The following is a 24,247-nucleotide window of genomic DNA, read 5'->3' as shown; positions in this document are numbered from 1 at the left end:
CCTGGGAACTCCGTTCGCCAGGTAGGTCTCTTGTCTGTATCCTTCTCCTGACTCCGTCCCTTCTGCCTTGCTTGGAACGACCTGCCTGACTCGGTATGTTGGGCTCTGTCTCTGGTGGTATTCAAGTCCAGGCTGAAGGCCTACTTTTTTGAAACTGCGTTTTAAGTCTTAACCCTACCTATTTGTAAGCACATTTGTTTTTCATTTCCTCTGTAGCCCCTACCCTCTCTACCTCTCCTCCCTTTGTATTTCCCTACATGAGCAGCATATATTGATTCACCATTTTTGTCCAGTATGTCTTTCATAATTAGATTGAAAGCTCTTTTGAGCAGGGAAAATCTCTTGTGTGTTTAATTTACAGCGCTGCATGCATCTGGTAGAGCTATAGAAATAATAAATAGTAGTAGTAACATAGTAGATGACGGCAGATAAAGACCCGAATGGTCCATCCAGTCTGCCCAACCTGATTCAATTTAAATTTTTAAATTTTTTCTTCTTAGCTATTTCTGGGCAAGAATCCAAAGCTTTACCCGGTACTGTGCTTGGGTTCCAACTGCCAAAATCTCTGTTAAGACTTACTCCAGCCCATCTACACCCTCCCAGCCATTGAAGCCCTCCCCTGCTCATCCTTCACCAAACGGCCATACACCGACACAGACCATGCAAGTCTGCCCAGTAACTGGCCTAGTTCAATATTTAATATTATTTTCTGATTCTAAATCTTCTGTGTTCATCCCATGCTTCTTTGAACTCAGTCACAGTTTTACTCTCCACCACCTCTCTTGGGAGCGCATTCCAGGCATCCACTACCCTCTCCGTAAAGTAGAATTTCCTAACATTGCCCCTGAATCTACCACCCCTCAACCTCAAATTATGTCCTCTGGTTTTACCATTTTCCTTTCTCTGGAAAAGATTTTGTTCTACGTTAATACCCTTCAAGTATTTGAACGTCTGAATCATATCTCCCCTATCTCTCCTTTCCTCTAGGGTATACATATTCAGGGCTTCCAGTCTCTCCTCATACGTCTTCTGGCACAAGCCTCCTATCATTTTCGTCGCCCTCCTCTGGACCGCCTCAAGTCTTCTTACGTCTTTCGCCAGATACGGTCTCCAAAACTGAACACAATACTCCAAGTGGGGCCTCACCAATGACCTGTACAGGGGCATCAACACCTTCTTCCTTCTACTGATTACGCCTCTCTTTATACAGCCCAGCATCCTTCTGGCAGCAGCCACTGCCTTGTCACACTGTTTTTTCGCCTTTAGATCTTCGGACACTATCACCCCAAGGTCCCTCTCCCCGTCCGTGCATATCAGCTTCTCTCCTCCCAGCATATACGGTTCCTTCCTATTATTAATCCCCAAATGCATTACTTTGCATTGAATTTTAGTTGCCAGGCATTAGACCATTCCTCTAACTTTTGCAGATCCTTTTTCATATTTTCCACTCCCTCTTCGGTGTCTACTCTGTTACAAATTTTGGTATCATCTGCAAAAAGGCACACTTTTCCTTCTAACCCTTCAGCAATGTCACTCACATACATATTGAACAGGACTGGCCCCAGCACCGAACCCTGAGGGACTCCACTAGTCACCTTTCCTTCCTTCGAGCGACTTCCATTAACCACCACCCTCTGGCGTCTGTCCGACAGCCAGTTTCTGACCCAGTTCACCACTTTGGGTCCTAACTTCAGCCCTTCAAGTTTGTTCAACAGCCTCCTATGAGGAACTGTATCAAAGGCTTTGCTGAAATCCAAGTAAATTACATCTAGCATATGTCCTCGATCCAGCTCTCTGGTCACCCAATCAAAAAATTCAATCAGGTTCGTTTGGCACGATTTACCTTTTGTAAAGCCATGTTGCCTCGGATCCTGTAACCCATTAGATTCAAGGAAGTACACTATCCTTTCTTTCAGCAACACTTCCATTATTTTTCCAACAACTGAAGTGAGGCTCACCGGCCTGTAGTTTCCTGCTTCATCCCTGTGACCACTTTTATGAATAGGGACCACATCCGCTCTCCTCCAATCCCCAGGAATCACTCCCGTCTCCAGAGATTTGTTGAACAAGTCTTTAATAGGACTCGCCAGAACCTCTTTGAGCTCCCTTAGTATCCTGGGATGGATCCCGTCTGGTCCCATCGCTTTGTCCACCTTCAGTTTTTCAAGTTGCTCATAAACACCCTCCTCCGTGAACGGCGCAGAATCTATTCCATTTTCTCGTGTAACTTTGCCAGACAATCTCGGTCCTTCTCCAGGATTTTCTTCTGTGAACACAGAACAGAAGTATTTGTTTAGCACATTTGCTTTCTCCTCATCACTCTCCACATATTTGTTCCCAGCATCTTTTAGCCTAGCAATTCCATTTTTTATCTTCCTCCTTTCACTAATATATCTGAAAAAATTTTTATCTCCCTTTTTTACATTTTTAGCCTTTTGTTCTTCCGCCTGTGCCTTCGCCAAACGTATCTCTCTCTTGGCTTCTTTCAGTTTCACCCTGTAGTCCTTTCTGCTCTCCTCTTCTTGGGTTTTTTTATATTTCATGAACGCCAACTCTTTCGCCTTTATTTTCTCAGCCACTAGGTTGGAGAACCATATCGGCTTCCTTTTTCTCTTGTTTTTATTGATTTTCTTCACATAAAGGTCCATAGCCATTTTTATCGCTCCTTTCAGCTTAGACCACTGTCTTTCCACTTCTCTTATGTCCTCCCATCCTAACAGCTCTTTCTTCAGGTACTTTCCCATTGCATTAAAGTCCGTACATTTGAAATCTAGGACTTTAAGTATCGTGCGGCCGCTCTCCACTTTAGCCGTTATATCAAACCAAACCGTTTGATGATCGCTACTACCCAGGTGAGCACCCACTCGAACATTAGAGATACTCTCTCCATTTGTGAGGACCAGATCCAATATCGCTTTTTCCCTTGTGGGTTCCGTCACCATTTGTCTGAGCAGAGCCTCTTGAAAGGCATCCACAATCTCCCTACTTCTTTCCGATTCCGCAGACGGAACATTCCAGTCCGCATCTGGCAGGTTGAAATCTCCCAACAGCAGAACCTCCTCTTTCCTTCCAAACTTTTGGATATCCACAATCAGATCCTTATCAATTTGCTGCGATTGAGTCGGAGGTCTGTAGACTACACCCACGTAGATAGAAGTTCCATCTTCTCTTTTCAGAGCAATCCATATCGCTTCTTCCTCTCCCCAGGTCCCTTGCATTTCGGTCACTTGGATACTGATCTTTACATAGAGAGCTACTCCTCCACCTTTATGACCATCTCTGTCCTTCCTAAAAAGATTATATCTCGGTATGTTTGCATCCCATCCATGTGATTCACTGAACCATGTCTCTATGATAGCAACAATATCTAGATCTTCCTCTAATATCAGGGCTTGCAGATCATGAACTTTGTTGCTTAGACTGCGAGCATTTGTGGCCATCGCTTTCCAGCTATTTTTCAGCGATAATCTCCTTTTTCGTATGGATTTTTGTGTCGTTTCACTTTCCGTTGCAATACTAAGAAATGAGTTGCTGATATTGCTTATGTTGCAGCCTTTACTACTATCACATCTTTTCTTTTGCCGGGGGTGGTCTCTATAATTGTCCTTCGTACATACACCACCCCCACCTTCTAGTTTAAATGCCTAGAAAAATATTGTCTAAATTTCTCTGCAAGGCTTCTTTTTCCTGCTGTAGTAATATGTAGCCCATCAGTGCAATATAGCTTCTTGTCCTTCCATGTATTTCCCCATCCTCCTATGTACCTGAAGCCTTCTTGATGACACCAGGCTCTGAGCCATCTATTAAAGTCCTCTGTGTTTTTCACTCTTTGCTCTCCCTTTCCATATGCAGGCAGTATTTCAGAAAAAGCTAAAGTCTTTACAAAAGGTTTCACGCCCTCACCAAGCTCCCGAAAAGCTTTCTGTGCTGCAAATGTGGAGTTGTTGGCCAGGTCATTTGTTCCCAGATGGATAACAACATCAGTGTTAAAATCCTTAGTTTCTTCCTTAATTATAGTCAGTATTTGTCTGGAACTCCTGGTAGCTGAGGATCCTGGAAGATATTTCACTATTTTGGTCTCCTCGCCCTGTGTTCCAAGGTTAATGCCTCTGATGATGGAATCCCCCAACAGTAATAGTTTTCTGTTTTTTGGCTTTTTTATTTGTACTTAGGCACGGTGCGCTTGTTCTCTTGAGTTACCTTCATTGGTTCCAGTCCCACCTCCCTTCTGTTTTCCTGAGTATCGCAGTGCACTAGTGGAGCGAAGGAATTCTGTAGAGGTAATATTAGTGAAGGTGGATGTTTCTGTGTTACATGTCGCAGTCTTCCTGAGCCTACTGTGACCCATTTATTCCTGGGCTGTTTTATTCTTTGAGGTAGAGGTGGTAAGTTGGTATGATTTTGTGGAGTGATGGAAGCTGCTTTAATTGTATTCAATTCCTGTTTAAGTTTGCAGAGCTCCTCCTTAATACTGGCAAGTTGAAGACAGATGGGGCAAGCCTTAAGCCTCCAAATAGTATGTCTTGGAATTAAAGCACCACAGTGATTGCATAGAATAAAGGTCATCTTGATTGGTTGTGAAGTGACTTGATTTGAGTAGTCCTGATTATATGGGTCTCTATATATGAATAGTGGTCCCTGGGGTTGGTGGGACTATAAGTCTTACCCTTATTCCTATGAAGGGAAAGGAAAAGAGGAAATAAGATTTAAAAGAGGAAAGATAATTTTTTGTGCTTTTTTTTTTTTTAGTAAGAAATAGGGATTAGAAGAGAAATTAAGCAGATATAATGCTGAAAACCAGTGAAAAGAGCAGAATATGAAATGCTGAGTAACTTAGCTTTTAGAAGTTCACAGGGCAGCCTTGTTCACAGCAATGTCCCAAAGATAATGCAATTAACCTTAGAAGTAAAACAGAGCCCCTCCCTTCTCCACCTAATCAGCAGAAAACAATGGCTGAATACTAGTAAGACAGAAATATAGGCTCTATACCACCTAAAACACAGTATTTTAAACAAAAATGCAGGATCTATCAGTGCTACCCTAAAACACAGGATTTATAACAGGATTTTCCCTACTTTAGTCACCCTGAGCCACAGGCACCAGGATTTAATTAGAGTTAACAAAGTCTTATCCTTTTTCCTATGAGGAGGAAGAGGAAATAAGATTTAACAGAGGAAAGAGAAGGGTTTATTTTTTTGTGTTTTTTTAAATATTTTTTTTAGTAAGAAACAGGGAGGAGAAGAGAAATTAAGCAGATATAATGCTGAAAACCAGTGAAAAGAGCAGAATATGAAATGCTGAGTAACTTAGCTTTTAGAAGTTCACAGGGCAGCCTTGTTCACAGCAATGTCCCAAAGATAAGTAGTTTTAGCAGAGGTATTACAAATCCAGCCTAGGGGAATGGAGGCTGATGCCACACAGACTTGTATGGAATGTGTCCCAGGTGGCCTATTGGTAGAGCTGCTGCCTCAGCTCCCTGAAATTGTGGGATCGAATCCCAGCACTGCTCCTTGTGACCCTGGGAAAGTCACTTAAATCTGTCAAAATAAGCACCTGTATATATGTAAACTACTTTGAATGTATAACCGCAAAAAGGCAGAATATAAGTCCCATCCCCCCTCCCCACATGTGGCCAAATTCAGCATGGGGGAATGAAGGCCAATGTGCCCACCTGTGGCTAAGTCACTGAGCAAGCCATAAAATAGGGTTAAATGATACCATAATATATTTAAACTGAAGGCCGTTGATTCACTAGTCATATGCTGATGTACATGTGTCAGAACAAATTTCTGTAAATTCCTGGAAAATCATAGAAAACCATAGATGTCATTTCTGAGATTGGCATCCAAAATCTATTTAATAAACCACCACCTAATCTCGTTATAGCAAAGAAAAGTCATGTCCCGTGAGAGCTTGGATGCAAGGTTCATGGCATCCATGCCACTTACTGTACCAATGATATGGCGAGAATAATAATAATAACTTTATTTTTATATACCGCCAGCTATCTTGCGACTTCTAGGCGGTTTACAATAAAAGAAACTGTGAATACAATGAAGGAAAATGTAAATACAATAAAGAGAAACTTTACGTACAATGAATTAAAGAGTATAGCAGTGTATATCTCAATACAATAAAGGGAAACTTTACGTACAATGAATTAAAGAGTATAGCAGTGTATATCTCAATACAATAAAGGGAAACTTTGCATACAATGAATTAAAGAATATAGCCGTATACATCTCGTACAATGGATTAAAGAGTATAGCAGTATACATTTGATAATATTAATAATGTTAGCAACAGTTTGTGTGTTGCAAGGCCAGGAAGTGCCAAGCTGTTTGCACAGAAGTAGAAATGTTCCGTAAATTGAATAGAGTGTTCATAGTTAGTGGTTAGGGGTTGGGGTTAACAGTTCGCAAGATCAGGTATGTGATGATGTTACGAGGGGGGTTGATGTTCCGGTTCGTTGCCTAGGTATTTCAAGAATAGGTAAGTTTTTAGGTGTTTCCTGAATTCTTCATAGTTGTTTGTTTGTGAAATTAGTTTTTCTAGGTCTTTACCCCATATGGCTGCTTGATATGATAGCAGTTGTTGATGGTGTCTCTTATATTTGCACCCTCTAGCCGGTGGGGAGACAAATTTCATGTGTGTTTTTCTTTCGTGTCTGTTGGTTGGGAATGAGAAGAGATCTGTAATGTATTTTGGGGCTAGACCATTTAATACTTTGAAGCAGAGACATCCTAGCTTGAACTTTGTGCGCGCCTCCATCGGCAGCCAGTGTAGGAGTCGGTAGGAAGGGGTTATGTGATCGGACTTCTTCAGCCCGAAAATCATCCTGACTGCTGCATTTTGTATCAGTTGTAGTCTTTGCATTTGCTTCTGGGGGATCGTCAGATGGGTGATGTTGCAATAATCCAGGTGGTTTAGTATTAGGGATTGTACTAGCATTTTGAAAGCTGTAGTGTGGAAGTACGCCTTGATGGACTTAAGTTTTCAGAGAGTGAAGAACCCTCTTTTGATTAAGGAGTCTATGTGGTCTTTCATGGTTAGGCCTTGGTCTAGTATTACTCCTAGGATCCTAGGATTACTAGTAGGATCATGTAACAGATTGCTATTTCTGTCCGACAAATGGTTTGGGGTTTTCTTGCAAATACAAAAATATCAATTTTATATGCTAATTTGCCATCAGCTTTGTGACCAGTGGCACATGATACTTTCCTCTCTTCAGAAATATCTAGATTCTATAGATTCTTGGCTACCCTTCAATCTCTCTAAAATGCTGGCTTTATGGGTCACTGGACGCCCATCTAGAAATAAAATAATCCACATAAAAACCTTGAGGACCTAATCTGCCAAAAGCATGGACCCAACATGATCCGTATTTCGACAAGATAGTCTTCTTCAGGGGTCCTATAAATGATAGGGTAACATTGAAGTAATGTGTAAACATAACCACTCTGAATATCCTTAAGTTGTCATCCTGGGAATCCTTAGTCACTTATGCAAATGACATTTTCATATTGCTAGAGATAGATCCGGACACTACTGACTTAGTATCTAAAGTAAATCTCTGTATATCAAAACTTCAAGCCTGGGCACAATCTGTCTGGATGAAGCTTAATACAACTAAAACCAAAATTATTATGGTTAGGCCCAAAATTGGATTGTCTTCCTCTTTCTGTAGCTTTGGTTTCTGGATCCTCTTTACAGATTGAGTTTTCTGCCAAGGTTCTGGAGTCCTCCTCGACTCCTCTCTCTCTTTTAAGGATCAAATTAACTCTGTGATCAAGAAATGTTTCTTTAACCTGCGTTTGTTGAGGAAGGTTAGACATTTCTTTCATCATCGACATTTTTCCATATTAGTTCAGTCAATTATATTATCTCACCTCGATTATTGTAATGTTATCTACCTCAGTACTACAAAAACTTGTCTTTATAGATTGCAACTGATTCAAAATACTGCTGCAAAATTGATCTTTGGGAAATGTAAATTTGATCACGTGACTCTGTTGGCTCCAGAGTCTCCATGTTTATTCTAGAGTTCAATTTAAATATGTTTGCGTTGTCTTTGAAATCCTATATGGTATCTTCACTCCTCTCTTTCCTTTATCTTGGAATGCTAACAGATTCTCCTTTGCAAGAGGTAATCAACAATTTAAATTATCTCTTCCTTCCAAGAAAGGGATTAAAGGAGTCAAGATTTTTAGTCAATCTTTGATCTTTAAGTTTTCTCAACTTTGGAATGATCTTCCATTTCTTTTAAGGAGTCCTGGCTCTTTTCAATTTTTTCATAAATCTTTAAAAACCACTTTATTTGCTAAACACTTTGAAAATTAATTTCCTGAAACTTAGTCTTACTCTTTATGGTTTTTATTTGTTAAGTTAATTATTGTAAACCGAGTCGAGCTTTCTTAGAATGATGACTCGGTATATAAAGCCAAGCCTTAGTTTAGATTAGATCTAAGGATGCAAGTGGCATCATGCATGAAAGTGATATAGTGCAAAAATCAAAAAGTGACTGGTGAAATCAAAGAATAATTGGAGCAGATACTACAAAAACAGAACACTTCTTGAGGAGTTAACTTTTCAACTCCACCACAGCTTCAGGAGTTTAATGCAAATTACATAATAATTTGCAAGCTTCACATTTCATTATTAAGCCTGATAGGGTGCACATTTACTGCATTAAGCTGTGCCAAAATGCAATGTGCCTACTCAGTGTTAGTATGGGTTTGCTAAGGTAATAAAAATCTGCATTCCTGCTGCTGCTGGGTGAATTACATATATTTTTTCTTATTAATCAATTTAAGCACTTCTCTCTGAGCTGCTGTGAAAATGGCATCACACAGCAAAACTTACCATTGGGAATTTCGCAATCTAATGCAACGGCTGTCTCATATGTCCAACAGCGTGCAACATTACGGATCGTGTATCCACCCCCACCAAGCATCAGCAGAGGCAAATTAAAGGTCTTTACAACCTCCACACATTTAGCATGACCTGTGAAAACAAAGCCAGAAACAGCTCAGTATAAAACCCCAAAGCAAAGAAAGCCTTTACACATTAAGGGCATCCAACCCCCCCAGATTGCAATATTTAATATACTGTATTACAGTACATTCATTGGCTTCTAGTCCACCTAACCTTTCAGTTCTAGGCAGATTACAATAAGAGGTATTTGACAATACCAGGGAATTACATTTCAAAGTTTATCATTAAACAAACATTGGATTAGTATTCCCTTCTGTACCAATGACCTAATCTTCAACGGACTAGGGGGACCCGCTAAGGAGGTGGCGGTACTAGCCCCACTAGGAAACAGCAATTACAACACGATCCAGTACAGGCTAGAAATTGGACCATCAAAGGTGAAAAGAACCACAATGACAGCACTCAACTTCAAAAAAGGGAATTATGATGCCATGAGGAAAATGGTGGGAAGAAAACTCATCGATACCACAAGGAAGATAGAGTCCGTAGAAAAGGCCTGGACCCTACTCAAGGGCACGGTGCACGAAGCACAGAACCTGTGCGTCCCCAAGTTCAGGAAAGGGTGCAAGAAAAATAGAACAAAAAACCCAGTGTGGATAACAAATGCAGTGAAAAAGGCAATAAGCGATAAGAAGGCATCATTCAAACAATGGAAAAAGGACAAATCAGAGGACAACCAAAAGGAGCACAAAAAACACCAAAAGGAGTGTCTCCGAGTGGTTAGGAAAGCAAAAAGAGAATATGAAGAGAGACTGGCGGGGGAAGCAACAAACTTCAAATCATTCTTCAGGTATGTCAAGGGGAAGCAACCAGCTAGGGAGGAAGTAGGACCCTTGGTTGATGGAGACAGAAAGGGAGTGGTAAAAGAGGAAAAGGAGATAGCTGACAGGCTAAATGAGTTCTTCACGTCAGTTTTCACAATGGAGGATACAACCAACATTCCGGAAACTGAGGAGATCGGAAAAGGAGATCAGGATGAAAATCTGGTCTAACTAGAGGTGAGCAAGACAGATGTCCTCAGGCAGATAGACAGGCTAAAGTGCGACAAATCGCCAGGTCCGGACGGCATTCACCCCAAGGGTACTCAAGGAACGAAATAGCTGGGCCACTTCGACAAATATGCAACCTATCCCTAAAAACTGGAGAGATCCCAGAGGACTGGAAAATAGCAAATGTCACGCACATCTTCAAGAAAGGCTCAAGGGGAGACCCAGGAAACTACAGGCCGGTGAGCTTGACCTCGGTCCCTGGAAAGATGATGGAAGCACTGATTAAAGACAGCATTTGGGAACACATCGAAAAAAATGGGCAGCTAAAGTCGAGCCAACATGGCTTCTGCAAGGGCAGGTCATGCCTCACAAATTTATTATATTTCTTTGAGGGGGTAAACAGCCAGGTGGATAGAGGGGAATCCATAGACATCATTTACCTTGACTTCCAAAAAGCCTTCGACAAGGTACCACACGAAAGACTGCTAAGGAAGCTATGGAACCACGGGGTGCAAGGGGAGGTCCACCGATGGATCAAAAACTGGCTGGCGGACAGGAAACAGAGGGTTGGAGTAAAAGGCCATTACTCAGATTGGCAATGGGTCACGAGCGGAGTTCCACAGGGGTCGGTGCTGGGACCGCTCCTGTTCAATATATTTATTAACGACCTGGAGGCGGGAACAAAATGTGAGATTATTAAATTTGCGGATGACACTAAATTATACAGCAGGGTCATAACCATGGAGGACTGCGAAGACCTCCAAAAAGACCTGACAACGCTGGAAGAGTGGGCCAAAAAGTGGCAAATGAGCTTCAACATAGGGAAATGCAAGGTCATGCATATTGGGAAAAAGAACCCGATGTTCACTTACAAGATGGGGGGATCACCGCTAGGGGTGAGCAACCTTGAAAGAGACCTGGGAGTGATGGTGGACACAACATTGAAGGCGTCGGCGCAGTGCGCCACAGCCTCAAGGAATGCGAACAAAATGTTGGGTATCATTAAGAAAGGTATCACAACAAGGACGAAGGAAGTCATCCTGCCACTGTATCGTGCAATGGTACGCCCGCACCTGGAGTACTGTGTCCAGTACTGGTCGCCGTACCTCAAGAAGGACATGGCGGTACTTGAGAGAGTCCAGAGAAGAGCAACTAAGCTAATAAAAAGTATGGGGGACCTCTCATATACTGACAGACTGAAAAAGCTGGGGCTTTTCTCCCTGGAAAAGCGACGACTCAGGGGAGACATGATAGAAACCTTCAAGATCATGAAGGGCATAGAAAAAGTGGATAGGGACAGATTTTTCAAACTAAGGGGAACCACAGGTACAAGGGGGCACTCGGAGAAATTGAAAGGGGAAAGGTTTAGAACAAACGCCAGGAAGTTCTTTTTCACTCAGAGGGTGGTGGATACATGGAACGCACTGCCGGAGGATGTGATAGGCAGAAGTACGCTACAGGGCTTCAAAGAAGGTCTGGACAGGTACCTGGAGGACAAAGGGATTGAGGGGTACAGATAGGAGTAGAGGTAAGGTTATAGGGACAGGATTAGAGGTAAATTACAAAATTAGTCAGAGACCACTGTTCAGGCAGTGGGCCTGATGGGCCGCCACGGGAGCGGACCGCTGGGCAGGATGGACCTCTGGTCTGCCCCAGCGGAGGCAACTTCTTATGTTCTGCTTTCTATTGTGATCATGTGAACTTTATGTCCTTTCTAGTACATTTAGAACCAGTCAGGACCAAAGGCTCTGCATTTCATTGCCTTGGGCCCCCCTCCCCTCCCCCATGAGGTTATCCCCGCTGGAATGAATGAATTCAGAATCTCTAGCAAAATGTTCTTAGAAACACTATAGTACAGGAGGATAACTACATATAAGATCGAAAAGAAATGCAAAGCAATAATCAAGCAGTGGAAAACTCATTAGAAAGCTAACACCACGTCTGCCATCACCTACACTGTCCCCTAATCATTTGAGGTGATTTACATAGAAACATGATGGCAGATAAAAGCCTGACTGCCTTTCTGCAGCATCCACTATCTCCTTCTCTCCCTAAGAGATCACATGTGCCTGTCCCATGTTTTCTTGAATTCAGACACAATCTTTGTCTCTACCACCTCTACAGGGAGACAATCCATGCATCTAACACGTGACATCAGAAGGGACCCGCTGAACATTTCATGAGATACGCAGGGGGGATAGGAGAGCGCTGAAGAGGCAGGAAAGAGTAGGGAGGGCACACAGTGCGACGATACCGGGTTCCATTGTTCTTGGCGCCATCCTCCCTCACTACGCCACTGTCCACAGGCTTTCTTTCTGGAGGGTCCTGCCTTAATAGGAACAGGAAGTTACGTCAGAGAAGGCAGGATCCACTAGAGCAGTGTTTTTCAACCTTTTTTGGGCAAAGGCACACTTGTTTCATGAAAAAAATCACGAGGCACACCACCATTAGAAAAAGTTAAAAAATTTAACTGTGCCTATATTTACTATATATAAATATATAGGAATCAAATAAACACAAAGAAAGTATTTTATAATGCTGCCACCGCCACTGGGGAATAGGCTGCCACTGCCGCCATCGGGAACAGGCTGGCACCGAGTTCTCCCTGCTTCTCTTCCCCGCAGGGCCGACCAACTCTCGCCACCCGTCGTCAATTCTAACGTCGGAGAGGACGTTCTAGGCCAGCCAGGCAGCGATTGGCTGGCCCAGAACGTCCTCTCCGACGTCAGAATTGACGCGAGTGGCGAGAGTTGGCCGGCCCCACAGGGAAAAGCAGGGAGAACTTGGCGCCGGCCTGTTCCCGATGGCGGCGGTGGCACTCAAGTGGCTAAAGAGCCGCAGTTTGCCGGCCTAGGGACAACACTGGAGGGTGGCCAGCTGTGCACCCCCTTGGGATGTAAACCTGGGGTGGGGCAGACCGCCCCCCCACCCTGGTATGCCACTATCTGTACCTCACTCCCTCCCTATGACCAAAAATTCTCCTTTCTTCTATTCCCCGTGTACACAACCATCTCTTTCCCTCCCTTCCTCTCTCCAAAGTCCATGCCTTCTGTGTCCAAACACTCATTCCCTCCCCCACCTCAGCATCTCTTTCCCTCCCTTCCTCTCTCCCAAGTCCATTTCTTCTGTGTCCAAAAACGCATTCCCTCCCCCACCTCAGCATCTCTTTCCCTCCCTTCCTCTCTCCCAAGTCCATTTCTTCTGTGTCCAAAAACGCATTCCCTCCCCCACCTCAGCATCTCTTTCCCTCCCTTCCTCTCTCCCAAGTTCATGCCTTGTGTCCAAAACGCACTCCCTCCCCCCTTTTGTGTTCCGTGTTTGCCTCCCAGCCCATCTTTGCAACTTTCTCAGCAAAACGAAGCTCAAGCCGCGAGGCTTGTCTTTTGCTTCCTGCCTGCCCTGCCGCGCACAAATAGCCGAACGGAAGTATTCTCCGACCTCAGCGCTGACGTCGGAGGGCAGGCTTTGCTTAAGCCCTCCCTCCGACGTCAGCGCTGACATCGGGGAACGCTTGCGATCGGCTATATGTTAGCTGCAGGGCAGGCAGGAACAGAAGACGAGCCTCGCGGCTCGAGATGTATTGAACTTCGCGGGTCCCCCGTCCAGCTCTCTCCTGTCCACGTGGGGCGGACCGCCCCTCTCCCTAGACTTGTGGTACTGCTCTGATGGCGGCCCTGACCGTACGGCACACCAGGCAACATCTCGCGGCACACTAGTGTGCCGCGGAACAGCGGTTGAAAAACACTGCACTAGAGCAGTGTTCTTCAACCTTTTTACACCCGTGGACCGGCAGAAATAAAATAATTATTTTGTGGACCGGCAAACTAATAGGACTAAAATTTAAAAACACCGTTTACGCTCCATCTCCGCAAGCTCGGTCCCCGCAAACCATCTGATCCCATCTGCACAAGCCGCAATTATGATTTTATATTGAACGTATTTTATTAATGTATAAAAAGAAACAATATTCTGAACAATTGTGATTTTATAAATACAAATATACAGAGCATGGACCAACAAAACCCCTGTCTCCCCTCCCCTTCACATATATCCCCTCTACTATCAAGAAAATTGAATAAGTCAAGATCATAGAAATATCATGCTAACAGAATACTGCAGTCTCCAGTTATGTCTCTAGCAGGATATATATTTCAAATCTGATATATTCTAATCACAAAATAGAAATAAAATTATTTGTTTCTACCTTTTGTTGTCTCTGGTTTCTGCTTTCATCTTCTTTTCACTCACTTCCTTCCAGCGTCTGCCCTCTCTGTCTCTTCAATCCAGCATCTGCCCCTTCCATCTACTGTCTGACCTCTCCTCCTTCCATATGGTATTTGTCTTCTTTCTATGCCCCTCTCCCCTTTCCATCCAGCCTATGCCCCTCTCTCCTTTTTACATGATTCACTCCAGCTTAACTGCTCTCTTCATTTTTATCTCTCCTACACCAGATCTAGCATCTTTGTCCCTCTCAATTTCTCTGCTGACCCCCATTCCCATCTCATTCCTATCTCTCCCCTTCCCCTCCTCTAATCTCCATGCAAGCTGTTTCCTTCCTTTTTTCTTCTCCTTTCCCTGCTCCCCCTGTCCAGCAGTAACTCTCTTCCTTTTCCTTTCCCTCCTCCCCTCCCAGCAGCATCTCTCCTTATCCCTCCCTCCAGGTCCAGTAGCAGCTGTCCCTTTTTCCCCTTGCCCAGCAGCTTTCCAGACTCATTTCCCTCCTCCCCTCCCAGCAGCATCTCTCCTTATCCCTCCCTCCAGGTCCAGTAGCAGCTGTCCCTTTTTCCCCTTGCCCAGCAGCTTTCCAGACTCCTTTCCCTCCTCCCCTCCCAGCAACATCTCTCCTTCTCCCTCTCCAGGTCCAGTAGCAGCTGTCCCTTTTTTTCCCTTGCCCAGCAGCTTCCCAGACTCCTTTCCCTCCTCCCCTCCCAGCAGCATCTCTCCTTCTCCCTCTCCAGGTCCAATATCAGCTGTCCCTTTTTCCCCCTTACCCAGCAGCTTCCCAGACTCCTTTCCCTCCCCCTCCCAGCAGCATCTCTCCTTCTCCCAATCCAGGTCCAGTAGCAGCTGTCCCTTTTTCCCCTTGCCCAGCAGCTTCCCAGACTCCTTTCCCTCCTCCCCTCCCAGCAGCATCTCTCCTTCTCTCTATCCAGGTCCAGTAGCAGCTGTCCCTTTTTCCCCTTGCCCAGCAGCTTCCCAGACTCCTTTCCCTCCTCCCCTCCCAGCAGCATCTCTCCTTCTTCCTATCCAGGTCCAGTAGCAGCTGTCCCTTTTTCCTCTTGCCCAGCAGCTTCCCAGACTCCTTTCCCTCCTCCCCTCCCAGCAGCATCTCTCTTTCTCCCTCTCCAGGTCCAATAGCAGCTGTCCCTTTTTCCCCCTTACCCAGCAGCTTCCCAGACTCCTTTCCCTCCCCTCTCCCAGCAGCATCTCTCCTTCTCCCTCCCTCCAGGTCCAGTAGCAGTCCCTTTTCCCCCCTTGCCCAGCAGCTTCCCAGACTCCTTTCCCTCCTCCCCTCCCAGCAGCATCTCTCCTTCTCCCTCTCCAGGTCCAGTAGCAGCTGTCCCTTTTTTTTTTTTTTCACCATGCCAGCAGCTTTCTCCCCTCCCAGCAACTCTCCTTACTTGCCAGCGCTGCGATTCAGTAAGGCAGCCTCGGGTCCTTTGTTGGGTCGCACCGCCTCTGAGGAAAGCGGAAGTTGCATCATCAGAGGCGGCCCGACTCAGCAAAAGCTCCAAGGCTTCCTTCCTGAATCACTGTGCTTGTAAGGAGAGCCGCTGGGAGGGAAGAAAGCACAATCTGAGGCTCCCCATTATCTCTGCACTCCTTGATCTTGCTGGTCCTGTGCGGACCGGCAGGAAATTGAAGAAGTTGATCTCCCCGGTCCTGTGCGGACCGGCAGGAATTTTCTGCGGACCGGCGGTTGAAGAACTGTGCACTAGAGCACAGTTCTTCAACCGCCGGTCCGCAAAAAAATCTTGCCGGTCCGCGAAGGATTCAGGACCCCGCTGCAGCAAAAGGTGCCGGCATCAGCTGACGTGCAACTTCCTGTTGCCGTCGCTATGCCGGCACTCCTGCCTGCCATCAACGACTCCTGCCGCGTATGTCTCCGCACCCCCAGAAAAGCAGCGGCAGGTCTGTGTGCTTTTAACTTCGGCACACAGCTGCCCCTAGGCAGTATTTTAGCGCGGTTTCATGAGGCAGCCTCGGGGCCTTTGGTAGGCCGGCCCACATCGCATCATCGAAGCGGGCCGGCCTACCAAAGGCCCAGAGGCTGCCTCATGAAACCGCGCTAAAATACTGCTTAGGGGCAGCTGTGTGCCGAAGTTAAAAGCACGTAGAGCTGCCGCTAGCCTACATCGAGGAAACATTTTCTGGAGAGGGAAGGAAGGAAGGGAGTAGAGGTGCTCCTAGACAAGGGAGGGAAAGGGGCTACTGCTGGCAGGGGAGAAGGGAAAGGGAAGGGATGAGAATTACTGTTGGATAAGGGGAGGAGGAAAGGGAGAAGGGGTACTCCTGGACAAGGGAGGGGAAGGGGCTACTTCTGACAGGGGAGAAGGGAAAGGGAAGGGACGAGAATTACTGTTGGATAAGGGGAGGAGGAAAGGGAAAAGGCATACTCCTGGACAAGGGAGGGGAAGGGGCTACTGCTGACAGGGGAGAAGGGGAAGGGAAAGGGAAGAGAGTTACTGTTGGATAAGGGGAGGAAGAAAGGGAGAAGGTACTGCTGGAACATTGGAAGGAAACAGCTGGCAGGGAGATTAGAGGAGGGGAAGGAGTCAGGATGGAATGGAGAGATCAGATGAGGGAAAGGGGAGAGATAGAGGAATGACAAGGTAGAGAGAGATTGATGCTGGGAAGGGGGGTCAGATGAAAAATAAGGAAAGAGGGACAAAGATGCTAGATCTGGTGTAGGAGAGAGGGGCATAGAAAGAACGCAGATACCATATGGGAGGGGGAGGGCTGAGGGCAGACAGTGGATGGAAGAGGCAGATGCTGTATTGAAGAGACAGAGGGCAGATGCTGGATGGAAGAGAGTGAAAAGACGATGAAAGCAGAAACCAGAGACGACAAAAGGTAGAAAAAAATAATTTTATTTCTATCTTGTGATTAGAATATATCAGATTTAAAATATGTATCCTGCTAGAGCTGATGTTAGACATAACTAGGGAGTGCAAAGCCCAGGCAGTGCGTCTTTAGCTTCCAGCTGGCTTAGGGCTCTCTCTGACCAGGAGGCAGTTGCCCTAGTTCCACTCCCCTAACACCATTCCTGCCATGTGTGACTGTGGTATTCTGTTAGCATGATATTTGTGTAGCATTCTGTAATAATTTGGCTTATTCAGTTTTCTTGATAGTAGAGGATATATGTGAAGGGGAGGGGAGACGGGGGTTTTGTTGATCCTTGCCCTGTATTATTTATATTTATAAAATGACAATTGTACAGAATATTGTTTCTTCTTATACTTTAATAAAATATGTTCAGTATAAAATCATAACTATTTGAGGCTTGTGCGGATGGGATCAGATGGTTAACGGGACCGAGCTCGCGAGGACAGGGCGGCAATGGGGTTTTTTAAAATTTCGGTCTTATTAGTTTGCCGGTCCACAAAATAACTATTTTATTTCCGCCGATCCATAGGTGTAAAAAGGTTGAAGAACACTGCACTAGAGAATCTCTGGAGCTGACCTACTGTGCCCTTCAATCACTAACACTGCAAAGAAGGAACCGGCAGGTTAGAGGGACGCCTGGGGGCAGGAGCAAGGGAATTAATAGCGAGGCAAGGGTGGAGGATGAGGGAGGATAATGATACTGCACTGGGGGGTGGGGGGAGGAAACAGATGCCTGACTGAAGGTGGGACCTTGGGTAGTGAGGAGAAAGAAACATGGGATGGCCACTAGAGAGAAAGAGGGAGGCTTTGGGTGAGTGAGAGAAGCAGGAATTCAGTGAGTAAGATAGGAGAGTGAGAGAACAGCGGACAGGGTGGGTGGGTGGGAGATGAAGGCTCAGAAGTGCTGGAAGAAGTGCCAGAAGACAGAGAGATGTGGGCATGGGGAGGGGGTGAGAGAGGGTTTGAGAGGGAGAAATGCTACAAATAGAGGATGGAAAAACAAAAAAGGAAAACGGTGACCATGGATGGAGGGGAGAAATTCTGACAGAGGTGGGGAGAGAGAAGGGAAGAAATGTTGAACCATGGATGGAGGGAAGTAAAGAGATGGTGCTTATGGAGGGGAGAGGGGAGGGGAGATCAAGTTTCAGGTTTTATTAAAATTTTGATGTATCGCAATATCATTAATTCAAAGCGATTTACAATTAAAAACAGGGTCTTAATTATTAACTACAACTGACACACACGAACATGATGTACCAATACATAAGGGAAGTAGGGAGAACTACAATAAGCATAGTAAAGGACACATGAAAGGAAAGTACAGAAGGAGATTAAGAAATTTTAAAAGTAATAATAAAAAGGAATAGAAAATTAAGAACTTTTTTTTTTTTTTTTAAATTTCTCGGAGCCTAAAGACAGTGTACATGTGAGTTTAAGCAACAAATGGGATCAAAAGAGACTGATGATTAGGTTTCAAGAGCATCCTTGTAGAACCAATATTTTAACAATCTTTTAAATTTATTTAGTGATTTTTCTTCCTTAATAAATGCTGGTAAGGAATTCCATATTCTGGGCGCTGTAACCGCAAAGATCATATCTTGTCTTGTATTTATTATACTAAGTGGTGGAATTACTAGAAGGTATTTGTCCTCTGATCTCAAACTTCTAGTAGGAATATATGGAATAATGTACCTTTCTAAAAATGATGGAGCTTTAGTTGTTAATTTATTGAATGTTAATATTGCTAATTTGTAGGAGATTCTGTGAACAATTGGAAGCCAAAGAGCTTCTTTAAGAAAAAGTGTCACATGATCAAATTTTTTCATATTCGTTATAATCTTAATTGAGATGCTTTGAATTAGTTGTAATCGACAAATTTTTTAAGAGCTACTCCTTTGTAGAGCGAGTTGCAATAGTCTAACTTTGAAATGATCAGCGAGTGTACAAGGATATTCAGTGAATGAGTCTAGAAAGGGGAGCGATTGATCTACTGTATTTTCACGCGTATAACGCACGCGTTACACACGATTTTACAAACCAAGTATAACCATGTGCGTTATATGCGTGAGCGCGTTGTACAAATTTTTTTTTACATAGTTCCCCCCTGACGTCCGATTCATCACCCCGAAGGACCGCTCGCACTCCCACCCCGAAGGACTGCTCGCCCCCCCCAGCCCCTCCCCCGCATGGAGAAACTGCCTACCGTTGTTTCCCGATGCTAGTGAGCTCTGCTGCTTCCTCTGTCGGCGGTCCCGCCTCTTCTCTGAGCCCTGCGCTGCGCTGCTTCCTCTGCCGGCGGTCCCGCCCTTTCTCTGACGTCTGTATTTCCAGAACAGGGGGAAGGTTACCTGAAGTAACTGAAATGAAGGAGGAGGTTCCCGCCGAAATTGGACATGACACCGCCAAAATCTGAGCTCCTGCGGTTTGCCGCATCTGAAAAGCCTGGGACTCTCCTGACGCTAAGGCTGAGGAAACGATCGACGCAAAAAGGGAATTCCCAGCCGTTCCGGCAGCAAGGGAATCCTTTTCTCCCTGACCGTCAGCGGCTGGGGAACCCTCCGTGTGGGCGTCAGGGGAAGTCCGGGCTTCCCCACAATCTGAAGCCAACTCTCGAGGTACATACGGCAGGGTGCCCTGGCCACCAGCATCCGCTGCCAACGAGGCTGCCCCCCCCACTCCAGCCTGCACAACGCTTGCACAACGCTTTTTCCCTTTAAAAGTGCTCATTGTGCTGAAAACCCCCCTAGCTGGGAGTAAAAGTGCCGGTTAGATGAGAAAAACACAGAAAAGTACAGTTACTTACCATAACAGGTGTTATCCAGGGACAGCAGGCAGATATTCTCTACATGTGGGTGACGTCATCCATGGAGCCCCGTCGCGGACAGCTTTTCAAGCAAACTTGATTGAAGATCTTCAAAGTTTGCCAGTGCTGCACCGCACAATGCGTGTGTGCCTTCCCGCCCGAGTTAGTGCGCGCGTCTCCTCAGCATGGCCTCAATTCAGATAGCTAGCAAAGAAGCCGACCAGGAGAGGTGGGTGGGTTGCGAGAATATCTGCCTGCTGTCCCTAGATAACACCTGTTACGGTAAGTAACTGTGCTTTATCCCAGGACATGCAGGCAGCATATTCTCTACATGTGGGTGACCTCTAAGCTAACCAAAAAGGGATGGTGGGAGAGTTGGCAATTTAGGAGAACAGATTTTGCAAAACAGACTGGCCAAAATGGCCGTCATATCTGGAAAAAGTATCTAGACAGTAGTAAGAGGTGAAAGTATGAACCGAGGACCAAGTGGCAGCCTTGCAGATTTCCTCAATAGGAGTTGATCTGAGGAAAGCTACAGACACCACCATCACTCTGACCTTATGCCCCGTTACTAGACCCTGCAGAGGAATACCAGCCTGAGCATAGCAGAAGGAGATACAAGCAGCCAACCAGTTGGAGATGGTTCGCTTAGAAACCGGGCACCACAACCAATTCGGATCAAAAGATATGAAGAGTTGAGAAGCAGTCTGATGAGCCTGAGTGCGTTGCAAGTAGAAAGCCAACGCACGTTCCTTGAGTGAGTATAGCTGCAATTTATCCAGCCGTTCCTCATTCGGTAGATCTCTCAGATCTCAGGGATCTACCGTATGAGGAACGGCTGGATAAATTGCAGCTATACTCACTCGAGGAACGCAAAGAGAGGGGGTGACATGATCGAGACGTTCAAATATGTCACAGGCCGTATCAAGGTGGAAGAAGATATCTTCTTTCTCAAAGGTCCCGCGGCAACGAGAGGGCATCCATTGAAACTCAGGGGTGGGAAATTTCATGGCGATGCCAGAAAGTACTTCTTCACCAAAAGGGTGGTTGATCGCTGGAATAATCTTCCACTACAGGTAATTGGGGCCAGCAGCTTGCCAGAATTTAAGACAAAATGGGATTGGCACGTATGGGGATCTCTTCATAGATGAAGGGAGGGGTGGGTCATTAGTGTGGGCAGACTGGATGGGCCGTGGCCCTTTTCTGCCATCAGTTTCTATGTTTCTATGTTGCAGTCCAGAGTGTTAAGCGCCACTTCTCCAGGATGAGAATGAGGCTTCATGGATTGGTTGAGGTGGAAATCCGAAACCACTTTAGGCAAGAATTTAGGATGGGTATGAAGGACCACCTTATCATCATGGAAAACGGTGAAAGGTGGATCTGCAACCAAAGCTTGCAGCTCACTGACCCTGCGAGCAGACGTGAAGGCAATCAGGAACACCACTTTCCAAGTGAGCTCTATCAATCGGCTCAAACGGAGGTTTCATCAACTGAGCAAGGACCACATTGAGATCCCAAACCACCGGAGGAGGTTTGAGCGTAGGATGGACATTGAAAAGACCCTTCATAAACCGGGAAACCACAGGATAACCAGAAAGAGGTTTCCCATCAATTGGCTGATAAAAGGCAGCAATGGCACTGCGGTGGACTCGAATAGATGTTGATTTGAGACCAGCCCGAGACAAGTGCATCAGATAATCCAACACCGAAGACAAGGAGGCAGATTGCAGCACCGTGCGATGTGTAGCACACCAAGAAGAAAATCTAGTCCACTTCTGAGTGTAACACTGCCTAGTGGACTGTTTCCGAGAAGCCTCGAGAACATCCTGTACAGATTGTGAAAATTGGAATGAGGCAATCGTGTTGAGAGGAACCAAGCTGTTAAGTGTAGAGACTACAGGTTGGGATGAAGCAGAGAACCTCAACTCTGAGTAAGCAGAGAAGGAAAAACAGGTAGAAGTAGAGGCTCCCGGGCACTGAGTCGAAGCAGAAGGGAGAACCACGGTTGCCTGGCCATTGAGGAGCTATCAGAATCATAGTGGCATGGACTGACTTGAGCATGACGAGAGTCTTCAGAATCAGAGGGAATGCATACAGAAACAGGTTCGTCCAATCCAGAAGGAAAGCATCAGTGTGGAGAGTAAATCCTGGAGCAACTTGTGATTGAGGGTGGATGCAAACAGATCTATCTGCGGAGTCCCCCACTGAGCAAACACCTGACGCAGAGTTGAGGAATGGAGTGTCCATTCGTGAAGTTGCAGAAGGCAGCTCAATTTGTCTGTCAAGACAGTTAAGAACATAAGAAGTTGCCTGCACTGGGTCAGACCAGAGGTCCATCGCGCCCAGCGGTCCGCGCCCAGCGGTCCGCTCCCGCGGCGGCCCATCAGCTCTATGATCTGTGAAGTGGTCCTGACCATTTCTATAACCTACCTCTACTTCTATCGGTACCCCTCAATCCCCTTATCCTTTAGGAACCTATCTAAACCTTCCTTGAACCCCTGTAATGTGCTCTGGCCTATCACAACCTCCGGAAGCGCGTTCCATGTGTATGATCTACTTTAAACTTGACATCGGAAAGGGGAAGCGAACCAAGACCCTAACCACAACCTTTAACTTTAAAAAAGGAAGATACGACAACATGAGAGCCATGGTAAGAAAACGGAGAAAAAAAAGGATAGCTGAAATCGAAACGGTAGAGCAAGCATGGTCCCTACTAAAAAATACTATCACCGAAGCACAGAATCTATACATTCCGCAGATAATCAAAGGAAGGAAAACTAAAGCCGAAAGAGAACCAGCTTGGCTAACCAAAGAGGTGAAGGATGCAGTTAGGGAAAAGAAGGACTCATTTAAAAAATGGAAACGCGGGAATACAACCGAGGCTTGGAACAGTCACAGAGACAACCAGAAGTGCCACAAGGCATTTAGAGAAGCCAAAAGGGCCTATGAGGAAAAGATAGCCCAAGAGGCCAAAAACTTCAAACCCTTTTTTAGATATGTTAAAGGGAATAAACCTACAAAGGAGACAGTGGGCCCTCTCGACGACCAAGGAAGAAAAGGATACATCAAAGAAGACAAACAGATTGCAGACAGATTAAATTCCTTCTTTGCTTCTGTCTTTACCAAGGAAGATGCCACATCCAATACCCGAAACAGTGAAAGTTTTCAAGGGGGAAATAGAGGAGAGCCTCACCACAGTGAAGGTGGATCTGGACCAGATATACTATCAGATTGACAAATCCCCTGGCCCAGATGGAATTCACCCGAGAGTATTAAAGGAACTAAAGGTGGAAATCGGAAAACTACTGCAATCCCTCGCTAACATGTCAATTAGAACCGGACGGATACCAGAAGACTGGAAGATAGTGAACATCATCCCAATCTTCAAAAAAGGATCAAGGGGAGAACCGGGAAACTATAGACCTGTGAGTCTCACATCAGTCCCTGGAAAAATGGTTGAGGCTTTGATTAAAGACAGCATAGTACAGCATCTAGATAACCATGATCTGCTGAAAGGTAGTCAGCATGGCTTCAGGAAAGGAAAGTCGTGCTTGACCAACTTACTTCAGTTTTTCGAGGGAGTGAACAAACATGTGGATAGCGGAGAACTGGTAGACGTAATATACTTGGATTTCCAGAAAGCGTTCGATAAAGTACCTCATGAGAGACTTCTCAAAAAACTACAAAGTCATGGAATAGATGGGGATATACTAAGATGGATAGGAAAATGGCTGGAAAACAGAAGACAGAGAGTGGGCATAAATGGGAAGTACTCAGACTGGAAGAAAGTAACTAGCGGTGTGCCTCAGGGCTCGGTTCTTGGGCCTATCTTATTCAATATCTTCGTAAATGACCTGGAACAAGAAACGACCAGTGTTATTGTCAAGTTTGCAGATGACACAAAGCTATGGCAACTTGAGAGATGGGCAGAAAATTGGCAGATGAGTTTTAATGTGGAAAAATGCAAAGTGATGCACCTGGGCAGAAAAAACAAGGAGCATGAGTATAAACTGTTAGGTATAACATTGGGGAAGAGCGAACAAGAAAAAGACCTAGGGGTACTGATAGACAGGACCCTAAAGCCGTCGGCTCAATGCGCAGCAGCGGCAAAGAAAGCTAACAGGATGTTAGGCATGATAAAGAAGGGAATCACAAGTAGATCAAGGGAGGTCATAATGCCGCTTTATAGAGCAAAGGTCAGACCACACTTGGAATACAGTGTCCAACACTGGTCTCCATACCTGAAGAAGGATATAACACTGCTGGAGAAGGTGCAGAGGTGAGCGATGAAGCTAGTAAACGGTATGGAGAACTTGAGCTACAAGGATCGCCTCAGAAAACTGGGATTATTCAC

At 45.4% G+C, this 24,247-nt stretch overlaps 1 protein-coding gene across 3 annotated transcripts in view; it reads right to left on the bottom strand.

Moving 5' to 3' along the window:
• Nucleotides 1-24,247, bottom strand: part of HDAC2 (histone deacetylase 2) — a 345,065-nt gene that overhangs the window by 112,905 nt on the left and 207,913 nt on the right. For all 3 annotated transcript variants that reach the window (XM_033936641.1, XM_033936642.1, XM_033936643.1), the window contains one exon: nucleotides 8,863-9,003. In XM_033936641.1, the coding sequence (XP_033792532.1) occupies nucleotides 8,863-9,003 (141 nt within the window). The remainder of the gene's footprint in view (nucleotides 1-8,862; nucleotides 9,004-24,247) is intronic.

The sequence above is a fragment of the Geotrypetes seraphini genome, chromosome 3 (genome assembly GCF_902459505.1).
Source record: "Geotrypetes seraphini chromosome 3, aGeoSer1.1, whole genome shotgun sequence".
Classification (NCBI taxonomy): Eukaryota; Metazoa; Chordata; class Amphibia; order Gymnophiona; family Dermophiidae; genus Geotrypetes; species Geotrypetes seraphini.
This window is presented reverse-complemented; position numbering and strand designations above follow the sequence as displayed.